The sequence below is a fragment of the Rhamphochromis longiceps genome, linkage group LG13, assembly GCF_057381845.1.
Source record: "Rhamphochromis longiceps isolate RC_006_pf linkage group LG13, R_longiceps_female_GT1.1, whole genome shotgun sequence".
NCBI classification, from domain to species: domain Eukaryota; kingdom Metazoa; phylum Chordata; class Actinopteri; order Cichliformes; family Cichlidae; genus Rhamphochromis; species Rhamphochromis longiceps.
This window is the reverse complement of record NC_140569.1, coordinates 14934042-14957548: the sequence shown is the minus strand read 5'-3', so window position 1 is coordinate 14957548 and position 23507 is coordinate 14934042. Positions and strand designations below refer to the sequence as shown.

Sequence of the window (23507 nt, the reverse complement as noted above, 5' to 3'; positions counted from 1 at the left end):
TTTAAATTTTATTTAACAAACAGAACATAATTAGCAAATTCAGAAACCACAAAGTAGCCCAGAAAACCAAAATAAAGAGACAATTTTCTTGTCCAAAAATACACAATGCCCATCTTCACGTACTGCCTCATTCGGATTAGTTTGGTCACGTTTGGGGGGAAAAAAAGAAGCTCTCGGAATCAACAGAACTACTCACAGGCCACAACACGGTTTAAATACGCTCAATTAGGAGAAATATAAATTACCAAAAGGTAAAGCTAAACAATTCCAACTTTACATTTGATTTTCTCTTATTTGGCCTTTTGGGAAACTGATGAATAGAGTGATACCACTCTCTTATCTGTCTGGAGATGCCTTTCTACAGAGTCGGGTGAGCTGCAACAAGTACCTCCAAAAATATCACACGGCTGCAATCAAAGTGTACAAATTACACCATTCACCACTTTTCCAGAGGATGTGTGACAGATTTGGCTGCACTATTATTTGGCAGGGACGAGTTGGCAGGCAAACAGCGAAGCCTTCGGGGTGTTTGTTCAGGTAGGCCACGGTTTGACGTGGTGTGGCAAACTTGTAAGCAAACAGTTGCTTTTTTAAATATCCATCAGTCGTGAAGTAGCATTATCATCTGGTTCTCAGTTTCTCTAACTTTTAGAGAAAGTAATATTTGATTTTCTAGCTCCATGAAGAGCAACAGACTGAGATGACATTCCCAAAAGTCGAATGTTTCTCTCTGAAATCCTGGAAATGCTCAAGCGAAATACAAAAATGTAGTTAAATAGAGTGCTTGACTTAATGTACGTACCATGCAACCACTGGAGAGCGTAACGGATCATCTCATCTGAATCTTCACCGCAAAATGTATATAAATTAGCGCCAAGTTATCTTAGTGAACTTCTCAAACCACATACTCCTGCTAGAACACTCAGATCTGCTCAGATCTGCCACTCAACTACTTCTGACCCAACCCAGATCTCGACTGAAGTCCCGGGGTGACCGTGCGTTTGCTCTGGCTGCCCCGGTACTGTGGAATACCCTTCCTCTCGACCTCCGCGCATCTGATTCCATTGCACTGTTCAAATCACAATTAAAAACCCACTTATTCAATCTTGCCTTTCCCTCTAGTTAATATTTCTTTTATGATTTTATATCATGCACTTTTATGCTCATTTAAATTCTTGTTTGCTCTGTACCTGTTGCTTTCCTATGTATTAGTGACAGTTATCTGCTTGCATATTTAGTACTTGCTTTGGTCCTATTTCTATTATCCTCCTCCTATACTCTATTTTACTTGTTAAGCACCTTGGCATACCCTTGGTTTTTAAGTGTGCTTTATAAATAAAGTTTATTATAAGCATTTCCCAAAATGTCAAACTATTTCTTTCAGTGAAAATCAGCTGACACATCCGCAGGGGCCTTTCAGGGAAATAAAAGTTTCCTTTTGTCTTTGTCTGCGAACCATAAAATAAACAATGTTCTTACTTTTTGGACACTACACCCACACATACGAAAGAAACAGTGATAATTTCTTATTGTAGCACTGAAAAATAAATAAACCTCATAATGTACAGTTAATATTACACTCATCAATACCGTTTCATCCATTTCAAATGTTCAGCAATGCTGGATTTCTGCTAGGTAATATTTGGTCAGGAAGGAAAACGAACCCAGGTAGAAATGTACACTGTGAGCATCTCTCAACGCTCACAACTAATTTCCAGTATTGTACACTGTAGTGACACAAACATTTCATTAGTAGCAGTGAATAAAAAGCACACGCTGATATTAAGCACATTGATGCGTTTGCTTCCAATCTTTTTGTGCTTCCACCTGTGGCTCCAAGATAAAAAAGGACCTTGGCATCCCTCTAGGTTTTCACAGTGAGGAGCCTAACTTTGTCCAAGCTTCTCTTTATTAAAAGGCACACTAGAAAACTTAGCTGTCCTTCAAATGATCCACACAGTAACTGCCAATTTTCCCCCACAAGACGACAAGCTCGAAAAGAAATCAGCACTTACTACTTTAAAGATGAGCAATGTTTCAGCGAGGCCAGAGTAACACCTGAACATATCTTGTGTTTCTTAACATTTCAAAGCAGTACATAATGCAAGAGATTAGTCAAGTGAAAGTGTCCTTGGAGTTTGCTTTTATTGATGGAGAGCAGCACTCAGAAACTGATATGCAAATGACATTTTTTACACAAATGTCCCACAATAACAAGCTACATCCTTGCCGCTGATGACAAACTTGCGATTTGTTTTAAATTTCCAATCCGCTCAAGGACACATAAATATGTCATAACTGAAAGCAATTATTCACGTTGAGATTCGATGCATGAAAGAGAGGGGCGTAACCTGAAGTAAGAGGAGCCATCTGTAACTTATGTGGGATTTCGTATTCCCTGATTCTTTCAGGGATGAAGAGGTTGATTCATCATCTTCATGTGCTCTTTCAGCATTTTAAAATGCTTCCCTGCCCACCACTGTTTATTTGGATGACGTTTGTGCAATTATAGCATCCAGCAGGCTTTAGCAACCAGCCAGAGATGGTGTGAACGGCTGCCAAGAAGCAGGACATGCAATCCACGCAAGTCCCTCATTTTACAGGCTTTCTAAAGTTGTATCTGGTACGTCTGCGTGAACATTTTCTTTACCCTGACATGCAGCAAAGACGCTTCTTTCTTCCCTGTCTCCATCCCAAACGTACAACATCCTCTCGCCTCCTTCCTCCTCCTCCTCACTGATTTACATGCTCATTCACCGCCAGCGTGACCTTCTGCGGTGACAACATTCACACTTTTTTTACCCTTTGCGCAATCTTGCTTTGGCTGACATTCACAGAAGCACAGCAGGTGCTGAGATATTCAGCAGAACACTTCATTTATAACCCAACAGAGCTCCCTTTCCGGCTTTTCTTCACCCTGTAGGGTCAGACATTTCTTTGTGTTTTATTGCTAGAGAAGCACTTTCACCACAAACACACCACACTCGCCACATTCTTTCTCTGTCTTTCTACTCATTCCTCACCGCGATCTGATCTTGCCATGAGCTTCTACTTAAAACCCCCCCAAAAAAACACTTTAACCAAGGCGGCCTGAAAAACTGCAATGGAGCAGCTGGTGAAACCACCGATTTATTTCTCCACTCCTCTGGACAATTTTAATTCTCATAAAACTAGCCAGCAGTGATGCTATCACCAGCAGACTGATGAGCTACTGTGGCAAAGTAGGACAGATGCCTCTTCAGATTACTTCTTCTCTTCAGTGGAAGTAGGTCAAGGTGTGTTGTTGTTGTGCTGTTACTACACAAAAATGTGTCTCCGTTGATCACACTGTACGTTTGGATTGATCTCTGATGAATCTCAGTGGACCAACTGTTAGCTTGCTAAGGATGTGCATTAGACATGATATAATTAAAACGCTTTAATGGTGGAGTTTAAAGTACCTGAGCCAGACTGCACACGCAAACGATCAAGGCTTGTGCCGTGTCTTTACAAAGTCTCACATGGCTTTGACAATGTGCCGAGCTGAACCTGACATCGCCTATCGAGCCTACGTGCTCCGGTAGGTCTTGATGATATCTTTGATTGTCCTCCTGCAAATGGGGCAGCACGCGTTCGCCATCTTCTTGAGTTTGAGACCGCAGGCGTAGCAGAGACACATGTGCCCACAGGCGTAGAGGACCGTGTCCACTGCATTCTCATAGCAGATGGTGCATTCATCACTCCATGAGCTGGAACAGGATGGGAAGGTGGGGGACTCTGGATGGTTAGAGAATGGAGAGCTTGGGGTTGTACCTGGGGTGACAAAAGAAAGCCATTAGAGATATGAGAGTCTGAAGGTGAGGCAGAAAAACGGAAGAAACCTTCCAGGTAGTTCACCCAGACAGATTCAGCTCTGCTCAATCCGACGTACCCTACATCCAACGCATCTTTTATTTTACCTGTCAGCACTATTCCCCTATTTTTCCTGCTAATGAAGCTTCAGGACAACTTTGTGCAAGAATAACTGAGTGCGCACTCCAATCATCACTCCTGTTTTGCTGTCATACTGCCGGCAGCTTGGGACGGTAGTGATGTCAAGGATCGCTGCTTCACATCACCAAGGTAAATATTTGCTTCATGCACTGACGTGCTCATCGCGACTTGACGTCTTGGTGCTGTTCAGTCAGCGTTTGCGTGCTGCTGGCTGTTTCACTGCTCTGTTGCACCTCTGCATTTTAATAAATGTAAATTTCATAAACATTTTCTTTTTATAAACACAATGGAAAATCTGGAAAAAACAAGGTATGTGGAAATACTTGAATCGGAGACCATGACATGGCTTGTAAAGATGTCACGAAACTTCTCCGAAAAGATACGCAAAGAAAGGAAAGAAAAAAACCCAAAACGCTTGGACAAACCTGTTGAGGAGGAAAAAAGCGTGTGGTAGTTGGAGTTGAGACTTGAATTGAGGTTGATATTCAAAGGAGTGTTGAGGTTGGACTCAGAGTTGCCACTGCAAAGCATTGTGGGTGTGTTTGGTGTAAATGATGGAGAGCTGGGCACCGATGGGCCTCGCAGGTCTGGGTGCTGAGATGAGCCTGGGGATAGAGAGGAAACGATACCTTTATAGAAGTATTCAAAAGTGCCAAAGTTTCACATGCAAAGATTAAACATTTCACTTTTCAATCGTCCGCATCTTTGAGAGTCAGGGCTGATAATTAGCTAATGTAGGAGGTTTGATGTCTTGTTACATCTCTGTCGCTATCTCAGCCTGTCATTCTCTCCCTTACACGTACGTCAAATATTCTCTATCACCAAGATGACTTATGAGTCTACAGTGTGTGTGTAGGCGTGTGAGTGAGTCAGGAGCCTATGAATTGATGTAATCTCCCCTCACCCTACTTTTCCTTCTTCCTTCACGAGCCCACAATACCTCCGGGTAGGGTACAAAAAAAAACCCTCTCTACAGACGCTCTCTTGTGCGTCCCATGTGATGTGTCCCCATCCGCACCCGATAACTACAGGCTCTGGCGTCATACTGGCACTTCATCTCTCCTCACAGAAGAGCGTACCAACCCCGATTTCATAGAAAGACAAAATCTGATCAAGTCTGCCTGGCAGTGATGTAGCATTGTTGTTTTACATTGAAATACTGCTACACAGTTGGTTTGGTCACTTACTTGGCGCCACCATGCTTCCATGTGTCAAATTATCTAATGTCAGTGGTTTTCATTCAATTCCACTATTTGCTTATCCAAATTTTCTTACAATACAATGTGGAGTGGAGAACAAGAAAAAAAACGAAGAACCACAGATGGTGGGAAAATGCAGGAAAAAAGCAAAACGCTGTAAATTCACAAAAAAAGGAAGGGAAAACGTTAATAGGGTTTGTAAAATGTATACAGTTTGTTGCGTAACTGTAGCTACGTGCCCCTATTCGCTGCCCTGAACTCTGATGCCTTTTCCATTTCCATGATGCTTGCATTTAAGGTCAGCGCTGGGACTGATGATCGCAGCACTTTGCTGAGACACACTCTTCTCAGAGTCATCTGTTTATTTATTCCTAAAGTTATTATATATTTTAAAGTGAGAGGACGTATGCATACAGTAGCATTTAAACGGTACTCCATTAAGCGCTTATGTGGCAGCTCTGAGTTAATGTGTTGGTGAACTCCAATAAGGCCAAATGGATAACCTTCTTGTCTATTCATGTACCCTTCTGTCTTCTCTTGTATTATGCATTCATGGCTGGCTGTGAGATCGTGAGTATGTGTGTCTTTGGTTGTGCTGGCAGTGCAGGAGACGTATTTGTGGTTGAGCATGTGTATAGTGGCTTTCAACACTTGTTTATTTACACATCAAGCAATTATGGATGAACATTAGCATTCCTCCACCAAACCCAAGTTTGATATTCGCTCTCCTTTTAGCCCTGTTTTACCCCCCACTTAACTCCTCCATTCATCCAGTACTGCATATTTTCTTTTAGCAACTAGCTTATGTGCTAGTACAGTGAACTCACTGCCATGCTAAACGTGTTTTCCTGGTGTCAGGTGTGAGGGAAACTCATTTTTTAACTGTGTTTTTGTCCCCATAAATTTTGCTAAAGGTTGACTAAATATTATTCTTTTTTACCACCATACCCCAAAATCCAATCAATTATGAGTCAGCTCTAGTTACTGCAATGCAGCCATGGGTTTTATATTAACGATGGATGTCATACCAGCATTTAAAAGAAAACAAACAAGCAAGACATAAGGAGGTGGAGGAGGAAAGGCAGCCAAATCATAAAACATACCCTGCTTTGTCTTCTATTTTACTCTAAATGGGACCATAATTTAGAAAATGAACATCATGTAGTATTAAAGAAGACCTGAATCTAGTGATTGAGACCACAGACTCACTGGAAAAGTATATGATGAGATCATGAAATTAGTAGTAGGGTCATTTTCTCGTACTATCAGATTTCATTTGGGAACCAAAGAAGCGACCTTCTGCTGGCCATCTGAAAGATTGCTAGATTTTGATATTCTGTTTTGACAGCAAATAGAAAAATGCTGCAAAAGCACACACAACCCCCCCCCCCCCCCCCCACCCCAAAACAATAGAAGTGGAACATAACTCACAAAACAAAATAGGAATTCTTTTGGGGCGACAATAACGTGAAGCAACAGCTGCAGAAGTGACGAACTAGCAGTAAACAGCTAATAGCAACATGTATCTACAGGATTATATGAATAATGCACTTGCATCTACTTCTCCATCATAACACTGATGAACCGTTTGCTTCCTTTAAGCGTGTCTCAATGCAGTCCTTCACTTGCTTTGGTTTCTCTCACTTCTGCAGCTGTTCTATCACGTTAGCGTCTCTGTGTTTTGTGAGATTTTTTTTTCTAACCAAGAAAACGTTAATAGGGTTTGTAAAATGTATACAGTTTGTTGCATAACTGTAGCTACGTGACCCGATTTGCTGCACTGAACTCTGATGCCTTTTCCTTGGACCACTTGAACCGCTTGCAGTTCAGTTTCAGCTTATGTAAACAAGTCATAGTAGCTTTTTAATCATGCAACCACCAGTGTGTTTGTGTGAAAGAAAGAAGAAAAAAAATCAGTAGATGGAGCAAAGCCTGCATGAACACACTGCTTCTGGTTATGCGTGCTTAAACGTTCCCTAATTTACTTGCATTTAAGGTCAGCGCTGGGACTGATGATCGCAGCACTTTGCTGAGACACACTCTTCTCAGAGTCATCTGTTTATTTATTCATAAAGTTATATATTTTAAAGTGAGAGGATGTATGCATACAGTAGCATTTAAACGGCACTCCATTAAGCGCTTATGTGGCAGCTCTGAGTTAATGTGTTGGTGAACTTCTGGTGTGTTTTGCCCAGAGACAGTGCTCCTGACTGGACAGTTTTTTTGTGAACACTAGAGTCCATCTGGGGCAAACATCTATATAACATTAAGTCACTTAAATCACCTTTTCTCTCAATTCTGACGCTCAGTTTGAATTTCAGCAGGTTATCTCGACCATGTCTATATGTCTGAATGTGTTTGGTTGCTGATGTGCGATTGGCTGATACACAAGCAGCTGAACAGGTGTACTTAACAAAGTGGCCGGTGACTGTACAGTCTATTCATAGCCAACGCATTAAGCTCCACAAGCAACACCAAGTGGCATGATACAAGCTGTCCTGTCCTACTGGTGAAGGATTTTGGAGCTGTCTGCAAGAATACCTGCAGAGTTTTCTTGCATCAACTACATTTTTTGATATTGTGATTGATCAAAATTAACATAAATATGTAAGGCACAAATTTTAAAATATGCCAGTTCAGCAGCTAATTCTGAGTAACTGCCATCTAAAACAGAGTGCTAAAAAATAAGTAGCATTAGTATTAAAAAATACATTTTTTAATACTAATGCTATTACTATAGATCACAACTTTATAACAAATGGTTCATTTAAACCCTAATTTAAGAAGAGGTTACTTGCTGTGGGGAGCACAACCACAAAAATGAACTGAAAGAAGCTGGAAGCTCTGTGGTCAGAGTTAGGTGATAATTCTCTGCCGAATCTTTCTTGAAAATATTAATAAATTACAGCTCATATATGTATTAATCACATTTACAACTGAAATTAGCATGTAATTACACGAGTAGACCCTTAGACCGACCCATGAAAAGATCAAATCACTGTTTCTGAGATAACATGGACAAAATGACCACGTGAGAGCAACAGTCTCCCATCTGTTCCGCTTCACGGGCTTGACAACACCCAGCCACGACAAACTGTCACTTGCCTCACTGGCTAGATGTTTCCATGGCAACTCATGGCGTGCGGGATGCTGCGAGTGGGTGAGCAGAGACGTCACAAATGCACTCCCCACAGCTGGAGTGGGTAATGACTTGAAGAATGCTCATACCCCCAAAGAATCAGGATGGGAGGGAGAAAGAGGAAGAAAAAGGCAGAAGGAAAAGAGGAAGTACAGAGACGACTCGAGGACCAGTGTGACAGGAACTGGCTGTGGGTGGAAAACCCAGCATTGCAATTCTCCATGCAATTACATTTTAATAATGCATATGGAGGGCATCATGAGGAGCGATCACAGGCACCCTCCTGATACATAATGCTGACTGCTGGGAGCCCACGCAAGACAGAAATAACCTCTTCAGTTCCTGGTCTGACTGACTACATGAAAGGAGAGAGAGCAGAGAATCCACAGATGAATTATTATAGAAAAAAAAAAACTAACCAACCAGAGTATTTTGACCCTCTTTTTCATCTCAAATGTTAGATTTTCTATGAAAAGATGTCTATCGTGTAATTCTGAGCTGTAAGAAAACTGTTCTCTATCAAGACTTAATCTGCGATGAAGATAAACAGATCACAAGCACTCACTCATGATTCCTGCCTGCTGTGATATTTTACCAATACAGGCAAATAAACTATGTCCAAGCTCCAGCTTATAAAAATCCTTAAAGTGCAGGAGACTTACCACTGAGGAAATCAAAATAAATATTTCAATCTTAACCTCGTTCTGCACAAAATGAGGGCAGATGCTGAATGTCAAATGACCTAGAAAAATAACCTTTTACTGACACGAGGGCCTTCAATTTTCCACCTACAGTAAACCCTGTTTTGAAACTCTCCCAAAGAGATTCAAATATGTACAGAGTAGACTGATTACATGTTCTGAAGAGTTGAACAATCAAGTGATCTGTAGCTCTTGGACAGAGCCTGAAGGCAAATCAATTTCCTCAAAGCTCCCTGAAAAGAAATCTGTTTTTACTCAGTCATAATCACTACAGCATTTACATATAACCCATATCATTTCATTTCCAACCAAGAAATTATTTTGGAGAGCGCAATTATCTGTTCCTACTTTTTTTCATTCTGAGTCCTGAACTGTGTACGCACACCCACACTTTTAGTTCAGAGTACCTTGAGGTAACGTCACGTTACCACTGTGTGAAATCTGCTGGAATCAAACCCAGCTGATACGAGGTCTGTTCATCCGACGGTACAAAGTTAACATTCACGGGCAAATCGTGGGGGTTGGATGTAAATTCCAAAAGCGATATATGAGTTGATAAAAAGGCAGAGAGCAGCCCCAGACAACAGAGGAGGGAGAAACTATTTCATGACTTGACTGAGTGGGAATTCAGCTTCCAAAGGTCATTCCACGATCACGCACTCAGTTAAGAACGGAAAGTTACAACTGACACCCTGCAAAGATCTGTGAGCACATCTGATTTCCTTGAACGAAGATTTAATTATTCAGAAGGAGGAAAAAGGAACAAAAATCTTGAAAAACTGAAATCTAATAAAAGACTGAAATCTAATTACCAAAAACTCATTTTCTAAAAGGGCTGTGGCTCGACAGTTAAACATGGCTTCAATGCAAGCAGCTCTTAGGTAAAAAAATCTTAGTGTTTTCTGAGGGAGCAATAACAGTGATGGAGTCCATTCTTGTGATAGCTTAGGTTTTTCCTGAATTTGTTCTAATCCAAATTTGATTTAAGAACATAAAAATAGATTTTTAGGTATCTCTCTCTCTCTCACACACACACACACACACACACACACACACACACACACACACACACACACACACACACACACAATGAAAAGATAAAAACATGAAAAGATCAACTGAATCTACCTAAAATCCTGAGTTGTGTGATGGTGCCGTGCAGACCGAAGAACATCCAGAGAGGCCTGGAGTTATCGACGCACAGCTGCATCCCTGCACTGACGCCATTATGGCTCATCATAACCTCCCCCTCTGCGTTCACCACAAAGCCCAAGATATCGCCGCTGTGGAGTGGCATCGCTACGCGACGCACAGCCCAGAATTCCTTGCGGTCAACCAGGGACTCTGGGTTAGACGGCATATCAATGGGCCTCAGGGTGGCGGGGTCACAGGATGTCACCCCATAAGAAAGCGACCCGGGCCGCGAGACACCTGCTTTCACCTTCACAAATACAGTCTCTGAGCAGCGCATTGGTCGGCTGGTGAACACCAATGTCCTTTCATCACCGCGGTGATCCAGCCGAGCCACCGTGTGCTTATCCAGCACGGTTACGTGGATGCCGTGCACAGAGTGAAAGTGCAGATCATTGTCCAAATGGCTGGGCAGAAGCGAGCACTGCTGTGAGTTCTGTGAGTTTTGGGGCACATGGCAGGAGGAGGAGGAGCTCAGGGGATGTAGCTGCTCCTCATCCTCATCATCTTCCTCCAGATGCATCTCTTGCTGCTGCAGGCTCAGGTCACACAGGCTGACGGAGAGGCGAGGGTCACCACTGCTTCGCTGAATGGCGGTCTGGTGGGCGGAAGCGAGAGAACGAGGACGCAGGCAATCCAGTGGGACCATCTCGCTGTCTGTGGAAAAAAGAAGAAGAAAAAAAGAACACACACACACAGCGATGTTATGTAATCACTTGTTTGTGGTGGGGTTTTTTTTTTTTTTTTTTTTTTTTTTTTACAGAGCACATTCAAATCTAAATTCATGCACACTGCCTTTATTTGTTCTCTAATAATTTTTATTAGCACTCTGGCTTTACAGCTGCAAAAAATGAATCAATTTACAGTCTTTGCAAGTAGAAAACAGAGTCAGGAGGACTAAATGAAATTAATGTAGCCACTTAGTAATCTGCATATTTCCTTGTATAACACTATTTTGTTTTATATCCTCAGTCTATACACTGTTTATTCATCACACCTGCCACTCTAAACAAATGGTGGCTTCCGGCTTCTCTGTTTTATAACATATTCATTCTAAAGCTCTCTCTGCACTAAGGCTTCAAAAGTATGAACAAAATTTTTCAATGTTTATATGTTCCCGAAACATATCAGCACTTTAAGTGGGGGAAAGCTATAGCTGCAGGCCCAGTGGCTCCATCACAGTAGGACATAACAGCTTTATGTAACACTGAAGGAAAAAGAGGTCCTGTGTTTGAGGCCCTGTCTCGCTGTCTCTAGCTCAGGGTCCTGTGGTTTCTTTTGCTTGTTTCTTACAGTCATGATAAAAAGAAAGTACACCCTCTTTCAGTTTTGAGGTTTTATGTATCACAACATGATGAAAATACACTGGTCTCTCGCACGTCTTAAAATTAAGTAAATGCAACCTCTGCTGAACCACATGACATGAGATTTGTGCCATTACTTATTCAACAGACACTGAGCCAACATGCAGACACAGCGTGTGAAAAACTACGGACATTTTCACTGCTTCAAGTAGGAATTAGGAGGGTAAGTAGGAGCCAGGTGCTGCTCATTAAATGCACTTGATTAACTGATCATCAGCAAGTGTGAGCACCTCTATAAAAGCAGAAGATTTAGCAGTTGGCTGCTCTAGTATATTCAGGTATATGTTAACACAATGCCAAGGATGAAAACTTATCTTAGAAAGTCAATTACTGCTACCCATCAATCGTTCTAGGACATCCCAGCTAATTCTGCTAAAGGTCAGATTGTACAGTGCAACAAACCTAAAAGCTACGTCTTAGACCCTAAAGGCCTTAGTTAGCAAGTTACATGTTGAAGTTCATGACCTGTCCAACAGCTAAAGCTTGTCAAATTAGGCCATGCAACAGAACAATGATCTCAAGGACAGCAGCAAATCTGCAACAGAATGGTTGAAAAAGAAAAGCGATTTCCCAGTCAAAGTCTTGAATTCAACCAGAATGAAACTGTAGGTGGACCTTAAGAGAACTGCGCATAAAACAAATACCTGCAAACCTCAATGAACTGAAGCAACGTAAAGAAGACCGGGCCAAAATTTCTCCGCAATGATGTGAGAGACTAATAAGGTCATTCAGAAAACAATTACTTTAAGCTGTTACTGCTAAAAGTTGTACAAGCTACTGAATCACGGGGTGTATTTAATATTTCACATTCTGCTTCTGCATTTGGGTTTAGTTTTTGTTAAATAAATGATGGAACAGTGGAAACTGCTGGGTGTCATTTTACACCTAAGGCTAGATTTAAATAATTTTAATAGCTGCTAAAGAAAGATGATTTTCTTAAACTATGTCCTGATATGTTAAAGCCTAGAACTGATAAAGGGTGCACTATTTTTTTTTCTACCATAACTCCAAGTGTGCAAGTGAGACTTACCACAGCTCCAGTCCTCCGAGCCTTTAAATGCAAAGATTATATTTCCAAAAATTTACTGAAGCCAGTTTATATATAGTCTTTGTCAGAGAGTAAAACCATATGTATACATCCAAATAGCTACCACAAGTGTTTACAAAACAAACTGCCTCAGCACCAGCAACTTAATATACCTCTGTCTACTGGTGACATTTTCAGCTATGTGTCTGGATGCTAAAATCAGCTTTTTTCCAATCGTTGAAAGGTAAAGGGACTCCTAAAAACGGCATTACATGTCTCTCCATGCTCTCCACCCCACCTCACAAATAGGCCTTCCTGTGCTAAATCTGCTCACTGTTAAATAGAAACCACACAGGAGCATCATTTAAAAAAAAAAGAAAACACAGCGTGAGTGTGCGTTCCATGCACACAGATCATCTGCATCATGGCACGCTTGGGGACACAGAGACATATTTAACACAGCCATCTAAAACAAGCTAAAATTAGGCTGATTGGACATCTGAGGAGAGCAAGCAGAGGGCAGGCTGAGAGATGAGTGACATGACGGCTCCCAGCCTCGATCTGCTTTGGGCTTTCCCTTTGAGAAGTGGATGAAGAAGGAGAGCGCAGCAAGGGACGACCTGACAAAAAAAAAAAAAAAAAAAATAGGGTAGGCACTTGAATGAAAGGGCAGACCTCAACATCTCTCCTTTATCAAACAAAGATGGCACATCTCCGGCTAGCCTCTGATAAAGTGCTTGACATTCATTACTACCTCAGCCAAGAGCGTGCACGATCAGGCACGAGAGTCTTATTATTAGCCGCCTTATCATCTTCAAGGCAAAGTTAGCCGACTTACAGGAGATAATTTCTATTCTTGCTATTAAAGCTTCCTGTGGTTCACAGTTTTGGTTTCTGAGATTGGCGCAGCACTCAAGCCAAGCTATGAGGGGAATAGTAACATTCAAAGATATACAAAAGATAAAAGAAGACCAAACAAAGAAAGACAAAGACGTGAGGCAACTAAATATGTATGAGCTCTTCCTGGGTTTAGCCTGAAAAGAGTCTGGGAAGGATTTTTACTCATGAAACTTTTGACAAACTATGAAAATCTTTGGGTAATACATGGTGAAGCTTGAAACACCTAATACACCACATTTATCTTCTGTCTGATAAAATGTGCAAAACAATGTCTTTTTACCAAGTATCAAAATGGGGAAGCAAGGTGATTTAACTGTCTGTGAATGTAGCATGGTTGTTGGTGCCAGACGAGCTGGTCTGAGTATTTCAGAAACTGTAGATCTACTGGGATCTTCTCATAAAACCATCTCCAGGGCTTGCAGAGACTGTTCCAAAAAAGAGAAAATACCCAGTGAGCTCAGTCCTGATGGAGAAAATGCCTTGTTGATGCCAGAGGTCAGAAGAGAATGGCCAGAATGCTTGAAGCTGCTAGGAAGATTGAGAAAATGTTGCCTGGACTGATGTGTCTCAGTTTCTGCTCTGAGGGTAAGAATTTGGCATGGACTATCCTTCCTTGAATGTGTGGGTGATTCTTGGCATGCTTTGGATCCCTTAGTACCAAATGAGCATCATTTCAAGTATTAGTGCTGACCACCTCCATCCCTTTATGGCCTGAGTGTACCCATTTTCTGAAGTCTGCTTCCAGCAGGATAACGAAGGATAACAAAGCTTAAATGATCTCAAACTGATTTCTTGAACATGACATGAGTTCACTCAACTCAAATGGCCTCCATAGTCTCCAAGCCACCAAATAAAGCAGCTTTGCGATTGCGGCGATTCAGACCACGGATGTGCAGCAACTGTGTGATGCTATCATGTCAGCATAGAGCAAAATCTCTGAAAAAACTGTTTCCGGCACTTTGTAAATCTACGTCACAAACATTTAGGGCAGCAAAAGGGTTTCAACTCAGTACTAGCAAGGACCATAGGTTAAAGGTGTTAGCTAAAAGTATTGGATACAAATGAAAACTGTTCTAACAAAGCAAATTCATAAACCAGTGAGTTTCCGCACACACACCTTTTTGTAACTGTAAGCCCTTTGGTTGATGAAGAACCAACTCTTCCTTACAATCTGCACTCTCATTAAAATGTCGCACACAGTCTTCTGAATTATGTGAGAAAATTAAGCACGGTACCAACAGAAATTCATTGCAGCTTAGAGTAACAATTTTTTGAGTCGTAACAGCTGGCAGTGCTCCAGTGGTTTCTTTAATAACATGTCCTAAACATAATGGTAATTATGTTCTACTTCAAAGTTCATGTCCTTAAAGCTTTTGAATAGTCTGAATTCGGATTTTTTCTTCTTGGATCTGGGACAAAAAACAATACTGAAATGATTAAGTGCATGGCTGCAATTGGCCCAGTAGCATTAAGAGGCCTTTTAACAGCTCCAGCTTCTTGGTCCCAGGAGAAGGAAAAAAACACTATTTGAAAAGAGGAACACATACCAGACTGATACTACAGGGTCAGCGGCTGACCGCTTTGACTCTGGCTCTTTATACCATCATTGTAGCTGTGAGAAAACATCAGTAATCAGTGTAGCTCAACTCCTGCTACACATTATGGGGACATTTCTTGGCTTTGAGAAAGCAAGAACACATCCATGCCAAAATATACACCTGTAGGAAAAAAAAAGAAAAAAAAAAAGTAGTCGACAGATAGATAAACATCCCTCTGCCTCTTGCGTTGTTACACATTCAAACAAGTCCCAACATTCACAGGCATAAATGTCTTCACACTGCCTGGAAAAACCTGTTTCTGGAGACGATATTTCATGTGCAATGGGAGGCTGTAACCGAAACCGAAATCCTGTTTTACTGTAAACACAAGCCAGTTTAACAACAAACAAACTGCAGACAGTTCACACACAGTCTAAACAAACAGTATGCTTTATATTAAGAGCTAACTGCATCTTGTGTAACTCACAAGAAATGCACATATTGCAATAGAGCTGTTTTTATGTACATTCTTTTTTTTGGGGAATGCTGTGCCTCTTTTAGTCATGGACACCTCTCAGTCAGACAGTGGCGTGGCACTATATAGACGAGGGAGATTTCTTCCTCTTCCTTGCGCTGGTAGAACAAGATTAAGAGGTATTTTGGTCTTTTTATGAAGCTGCAACCTCTATACAAGGTCAGCAGCACCGACTGTGTGCGTGTGCATATATGTGTGTGCGTTTGGGGATTTGCCGTAAGTATGCATGCATTGCAGAGCTATCCAGGGCTCTGTCTGCAATGACTGAGTGAAGTCATCCGTCATAAGAGAGGTGTTTGGCGAGGGTTATGCGCCTGTCCCAAAAAGGAAAGGGATGGGCTTCCGCTTATCAAAGAAAGAAAAAAAAAAAACAAAAACCCCAGACTGAGCTCACTAAGGAAAGTGTACGTGAAGCAAGAGGGTCTAAAAGCTATAACAGTGATACATGATAGGACCCCATGTGCAACAAAAGCCACATATGTTGAGAGACCAAGTTAAGCAATTGGTTTTTAGAATTTATGATTGTGATAGTGAAAAGTAAAGGGCACACACTGATGGGAGAAATGGCAGCAGATGAAGACGCTGCTGAGCACTTCAAGGGCACAGTTTCCTCTAGGGTCAGCCTTCTGAAACTGCCTGTAATGCAGTGCTTCTACACAGCCTTACTCATCTTAGGTAATTCCACATTGGACAACCGTCCACTGCTTGATGAGGTGTCTCAATCTGAAACACATTTCTCCAATTATTGATTCATCTCATTGTTTTTGGTGAAAGTAATATCAAGCGAACATCTGTGCACACATCGACACACAGGAAAGCGAGCACGCTTTCACGTCTTCACCGGGTCATCTGAAAGTGATTAGCCTCCTCTCCAAAGGCTTCCCCCGGTACAGTCCAGCTTCCTGGATCCAAAACTGACAGGCTCCATTACGATTTCTATTTTGATTTCCTGAAAATCTGTTCGATTCCATCTGCACCGATTAAATCACAGCTGAAGCATAATAGCCTGGCCAGCGGCATTTATTTTGGTTCAACAAATCAAGTGAATTCCAAGCCCTGAGATCACCAGAAACAGAGCTCTCATAAATAAGTGGACTCTAATCCCAGTGTGTACACTCTGGCAGATGTTAGGTCAAAATACAGCCCTTTAGTTTATATCAAGCCCCTTATTTAATTGTAGCTGACTGTCTGGCAGATTTAATTTACTTAGTTATAATCCAAGTAAAAACACTCAAAAGTGACTTAGAGAATACAGTGCTATAGGGAGCTGTACACTTGTGTCCTCCACTCACACCTCACCGGCCTGTAGGAGAGGATGTGTGATTAAAATACAAAACAAAAAGCTGAACATGCCATTCCTGGGTGTGTGTGCAGCATTAACAAAATAACTACTTGGAGATGAATGGACACATTTATGCAATCACTTAACAGTGGCTTTAAAATAGTGGAAATATAAGCGACCAAAAACTGTCATGAGAAATGGGAAGCGCTAATGGGCCATAATGTTGCGTAACACTCATGCACTGTGTGTCTTGGGGACGGTGAAACCAGCTCGTCTCTGTTCTGACTCCTGAATGCAGCTATAGAAGCTGAAAGGCTCTTCAAGGCCCCTCGGCAAGCACCCAATCACTTCACTATAATTATACCAAATACCAGCAACTGCTGAAACGCTTTCAGTGGTAGCTTTTGATTTTTTTTTTTTTTTTTTCAGTCAGCATGCTAAAATAAACGAACAGTAAGGCAATTCTTCCTTTGAATTTGCAGATTCTGTTTGCTAGTCATTTATCAGGTCTTTCCTTGTGCTGATTGAAGCCACTGTACTATAAACTCTTTATTTACATAGCATCCAAAACATGCAGTCATATGAAAGAGAAAGTTTTCACAAGTACATACACCTCATGACTCAATAAGCCATAGAACAACATTTAGCTGCAATAAACTGAAGCAACGGTTTCCTTAAGGACTATCATTCGGTCACATCATTATAGAGGAATTATGGCCAACTCTTCTTCGCAATGTTGCTTCAGTTTACTGGATTTGCGGCCATTACTTTATACACAGCGCTCTTAAGGTCCCACTACAGCATTTCATCTAACTACAGCATCTAGATGAGGTCATGTTGTTGTTTTTTTAAAGAGAAGAGGCTTCCTCCTGTCTCAGCCATACTTATTCATATATTAGTCTTTTTCTGGTTGTACTTGCATGAACTTTAATATTTAACATGCTAACTGAGGCCTGTAGAGTCTGAGCTGAAGGTTTTAGAATTCCTCAGAGCATTGCACATGCTGACCTTTGGTGAATTTGCTTTGACTTTAACACACTGCAACAATCCTCTAAAGAGTGAACACACACTTGAATGCTCCAGACCGGCAACCTGTCAAAACGTTTTGCTTTTACGGAGTTTGTCACACTTGCATTCAGTGAATCAAAATCAATCATTTGAACTGGCTGCTACTTGACCTCTTAATTTAGATAGAAGGAGTAAAGGTTGTCCTTTTGACACGACTGTGTCCAAGAGTCTTGTTTTCTCCAAACTGACGTTGTATCTCCACACTGTATCTCAAAAATGCTTTTTAAGTTAATAAATAGTTTTGCAAGGTTGGCTGCAAACATGCATGCAAATGGGAATTGTTTGGCTGCTATGAAATAAAAGGGTGACTCAAGTACAAAGATCTGTACTATCAAGTTACACTACAACTATACTCTGAGACTGTTATGTTTAGCAGTTTAATAATTTGTATTTCAAATACAGCAGTACAGAAAAATAATTTAAATATAGCAATTTCTGCTATTTTTATGACCTTTACGACCACAAATTTTGATTTATTTATTCTTTTTTTTTCTTTTTAAACTTAAAGGACGGGTGGATTATGGATAGATTTATCACTTGCCCGAGAGCTAGCAACCTCAGTATCAAACTGGTTATGACATAGAAGCAAAGACAATGTACCTAGTTAGGAATGAGTAAGGTTACCTCAGATCTTGCACAGGCCTCTCTAGCCTTGCATCGTTTTACCCAAAAAGGTATTAACATGGGCCTAAATGTCCTCTTGACCGGAACGTAAGTTTTAAGCTTCAGCAATTTCCATAACAGGAAAACTTGGGACGGCGTCCACAGCCTTGCGAAATCATAATGCGACTGTAATCAGGTTTAAATGTCCAGTCCCTTGAAAAAAAGGATCACTTTTCGTTCGATTTGTTCAGGTTTTCATCACACAGACAGCAACTGCTGAAGAAAACAGAAAGAAAAGCGCGACAAGCTGAAGTATGATTCATGATTTCAGTCTAATTCTGCCAAAAGAATTCACCTCAAGGAACTTACCGAATGTTTATAATATGGAGACATTTAGCATTTCTTTTTGCTTTCCTCTCTCACTGTCTGCCTTTTGCCTTTGGCTGCAAACTGACTTTTGACAGATGACTTTGCATATTGTTATTATCATGCTGAATTTCAAGTTTATTGTTTTTGGAGGATTTGGCTGTAAGCAGCAGACCAGAAACCCAATGTATTAGCACAACATCCATTTGCAGTACTTCAGGGTAATAAGAACCCTGAGGCCTATCGCGTGTCTTCATCAATCAAAATTAACAAAGAGTTTAGTTCTGCTCCCTTATGAAGCCCCTTTGAAAAAGGTAGGACCACATCATGACTGGATACAGTATAAAAACTGAATTAAAAGTTTTACTTGTATGCTATTACAGAAACCACTTTGGGCATCATTTTATGATACTGAATCTTTTTTTAAATCAGCCCCACTGACCCAATCCTGCGTGCACTTGTTTCCGACTGCACTTATCAGATCTGCCTCTATATTTATAACATATTAATCCACAAATCAAACCTTGTGAAAGGCCACATAATCTGTGTTGACAAGAGAAACAATAGGTGAGATCTGTAGCAAGTGAACATAAGTATGTGGCATACGGAGCGAGCACAGACAAAAATAGACACAAAGAAAGGAAAGTACAGCACAATCAGGTTTCGTCAAACATGTTTGTGCAGCACCGAGCTTTTCATCGTGTGCAGTTTATCTCTCTTGATAAAACAGGTATGAGTCAAAGGCAACTGCAAACTGTTTCGCTTTTATTTGAGTAACATGAAAGTAACACAATAACAAGAGTAAAGAATTGCTATGGACACATGATGAAATACTGTAAATCTGTTCAGCGACAAATTTGAAATGGGACTAAGAGTCTCTGCGGCCCTTGGGGAAAATTTGATAAAGTGATCATTTAAAGAATCTGGGTTGCAGTCTCACAGGCAATTGCTCAATTATTTTGTCGATATTGTTTCATATAATCAAATTCTCATTAATCGGTCCACCGTTTTAATAATAATAATAAGAGCTACCTCGATAGCCTTCCAGGGTTGATCCGTGGAAAACATGGAGATGTTTTGATAACACTCCATGTTTTCACAGCACTGCCAAAAATAACAGACACTACTATGTTTAATGTCCTTAATGTTTACATTTACTGAATGTTTATCTTCTCCAAACTAACTGACACAGTGACGCTGTTGTAAACTTTAAGCTTAGGCCTCAATTACACAGATGTAGAGACTAGTCTGTGACTCTCTTGCAACAAAAATGTGTATTCTCAGACTGAAGAGTCGTTGTTCCAGCCTGCTGGCTGTCACTAGTTAAATTTGGTGGCAAAGATGGTGCTGCACTAAGACATCCTGGTGATCGCTTTTGTCACTAGCAAACTGGTCGCTTGCAGTTTGCATGAAACTTGTCTGCAAACACTTGCCAACTAAAGTAACTACAGTAAAAGTTGCTCGTTTGGAAAAGTGTAGGATTCAGCAACATGATACATTTTCTACTAAGGTGCAGATAAGCTGGCATCTTCCATGCAAACTAAAGGCAACTGTGGCATTCTGCTAGGAAACAAAAACAATTGCAACAGGGTTTTTAATGCCACACTTTTTGGAACCACTTTCAGCTAGCAAATGTCAGCAACATCCAGCAACCGCTTGTTAACCAGTTGGAGAATACACATTGTTCCTTAGTGACCAGTGTGCTAGGGGGTTGCTAACTGGTCTCTAGGCCTGCGTGACAAGAGGCAACCACTTGCCAATGATTTGAGGAATACACATTTTTCCATGGACTATGGTAGGGTCACCCTCCATTCTTTAGGTGTGTGTGACTAAGAATTTAGCAGTCATCTATCATCTAAACCCTGTAAGCCAACTTGTCTAAGTTAGACTGTTCTGACAACTGTTTAGTGCTTGATGTTTCCATATTTGACTTGGCATATTTCAGTATGTGTGGTCCAATTCAGCCACAGCTTCACCAGCTCCAGCGGCAGCCAACAGCAGCAGCTGCACCCAGACAAGCTGGATGTGAAACCTCTTCCATCATTAAAATGGAAAAATATGATGATGAGAGCTGTGGAGTTTATTGCTTTGGACTTGAGGCCCGTCAGTGTTAATCTTCAATATTTCTCGAGTAGGGATAAATTATATGATTACAGGGAGGTGCATGCTTGTCAGCTCCGAGTCACTTTATAATAAAATAACTAGCTTAAAAATTGTTTAAACATACAGCCAATGCTAACTTTTTTGTGTTCTTTATGTTTATTAATATTAGCTCTTTTGGCAAATAGCTGGTTTGATGGCGCTGATTTAAAGGATAGTGATGTCTAATTTCTCATTTTATAGACTGAAACAATTAGGAATTAAAATAGTCGAAAGATGAATCATAATAAAGATAACCAACATTTCAGTAGCAGCAGCCATAAGGTAAATGAAGATTGCAGTTGTTGTCAGATTTGCACTCCAAACTAATCTGGACTGGCAGGAAAAAGAGTGCAAACTGGGTATCTTTTTATTATGGAGTAGGAGAGTGACTTGTGCTAATTTTAAGTGATCACAATTCCCAGTCCACAATAAAATAGTTCAGATCTCTGTATAATGCACAGTCTAATGATCTACCAGGTGAAAACACAAGAAATGACTAAAGCAATACAGATTTATCCTTATTGTGGACAACTTTAAAAAACATTCTCTCCACTGTTAAGTGAAGCTGCCAAAGCCATGCATGGATACTTGCAACTACTACGGATATTCTATGCAGCATGCATTTTAAAAAAAAGGAACCTTTCCTGTGTTTCATCAGGTGTAAATGTTAGGGATGTCCCTGAAGACGCTAGTAAGCATGAAAAGCAAATAGCAGGAGTTTTCCCCACCATGAAGCTCTACAGTCTAATGTGTCGCAATGCCGTGTATGGAAATGATTGATGTCAACAGTTCCCTCTTAATCACCTGAGAGGTACGCAGCCTCTTGACAGTCTGGCAGTCATTTTGGATTCTTCTCTAATGACTAGAGGACAGGTTGCAGATGATGTTAGCTGATGCCGGCCTCACGGATCACTACCATTCTGTCAGTGATTAAGTGACTCATCTACCTCTAGTAAACAAACCCCCAGTAAAGCATCTTGCATCTATCAAAAGATGCCTTTGACTCTGTCGGCTTATCTAACTTGGAAAAAATCCATCATACCTGTACAAAACCGAGGATGCTGTGTGGTCTCTTGGGATACGTCCCATAAACAAACAGATTCTGCTAAGACTGCAGCTATATAGGTGTAAAGGGAGCATTCGGATCCCCCATTACATTTTTTTTTACCACAAAACGGTGTACCATTTCCCTGTGTGTTTCTTTTCAGATATTTATGACCTGGTTTCTGTAGCTTGACAAGTTGCCTATAAGTTAGCAAGTAAGAAAAGGAAACTAACACTTTTTGATTTCATATTAGTGGGGGGGGGGGGGGGGGGGGGGGGTATTAAAAAGGTTTACGTAAAGCCAGGCTTTTGGTTATACTGCTAGGGGAAACATAGTAAACAGAGACCTTTTTATGAAAACACAGCTGAGAAAACTGAGCTTTAAAACCAGTTATACTGCTAGGGACATATTATACACTTGAGGAAATCTTTTGTCAATCTTACTAAGGGCTAAAGTGGTAGTGTCGTGCATCCTCAACAGCACAGTCCGTTCTGTACAAAGCCCAAGCAATGCACTTTAGTCTTTATTGATAGCTGTGTGAGTAGGACAAGTGTGGTGATGTAACAGATCTTTCTTAAATTGCATGGGCAGCATTGTTGGTCTGGACAACCCCCGAGGCTCAGTTTGATTTCAGCAGATTAATTTAGGTTCCTCTCTTACGTAACGCCATCTCAGCTTTCAAGCAGTCTCACTGATCTCAGGATCACCTTTGGCTTCTTGCATGGGTGGCTAGCTACTGAACTGCACTCCCATGATAAGAGTGGAAACAACACTGCACTGGAAAAGATCCTTGAACATCAGAATAAGACCTGAGAGCAGTTAAGCTGTTTGACAGCAGACCGCATTAAGAGGCAGCGCAAGTGAAATGGTGATGACGGATAGCAGCTTGGTTGAATCCCTTAATATAGCATGTTTTGGTTGTAAAAGATCAAATGGACACAAAGGTATGAGAACGATGCAGAGCATGCGTTTGATGCGGATAAGCCACTGGCTAAAGAAAACAACAAAGTTTTGACTGCGTCTCCTCAGGGGAGGTTGCAGCCACTGAATGAAAAACATCTATTGAAAAATGACTCGGATAATTATAAAACTTCATCATGCGTTCAGAATAAATTCAGATTTTTAAGAAATATTCACCCTGGAAGGGATCACAGAAAATATTTGTGCAGGAAAAGACAATCAAACCATCACCTTTTAACAGGGTAGTAATACTCAGGTGGCACTTTGCAGAAGTAACAGTTGTGATGCTGATGTGTGCAGGAACATTATTATGATTAATCCATTAAATATTAAAGACATGGATTCTTTTTACATAAAGGATGAAATCAGATCACAGCGAGCTCACTATGTGTGTTTCAAAGTGAATGGAGGGCAGTGTCTGCCGTGTCAGCTGAGGAATGAGGTAATAAGACAAGACTGGTTCGGCTTACAGGAA

At 40.9% G+C, this 23507-nt stretch overlaps 1 protein-coding gene across 1 annotated transcript in view; it reads right to left on the bottom strand.

The window, feature by feature from the left end:
• LOC146655520 (E3 ubiquitin-protein ligase NEURL1-like) overlaps window positions 1-23507 on the bottom strand; it is a 34954-nt gene continuing 11447 nt past the window's right edge. The window contains exons 4-6 of the mRNA XM_085428387.1: window positions 10140-10859; window positions 4398-4577; window positions 1-3792 (exon numbers count right to left, since the gene is read on the bottom strand). Of these exons, the coding sequence (XP_085284513.1) occupies window positions 3548-3792; window positions 4398-4577; window positions 10140-10859 (1145 nt within the window). The 3' untranslated portion in view covers window positions 1-3547. The remainder of the gene's footprint in view (window positions 3793-4397; window positions 4578-10139; window positions 10860-23507) is intronic.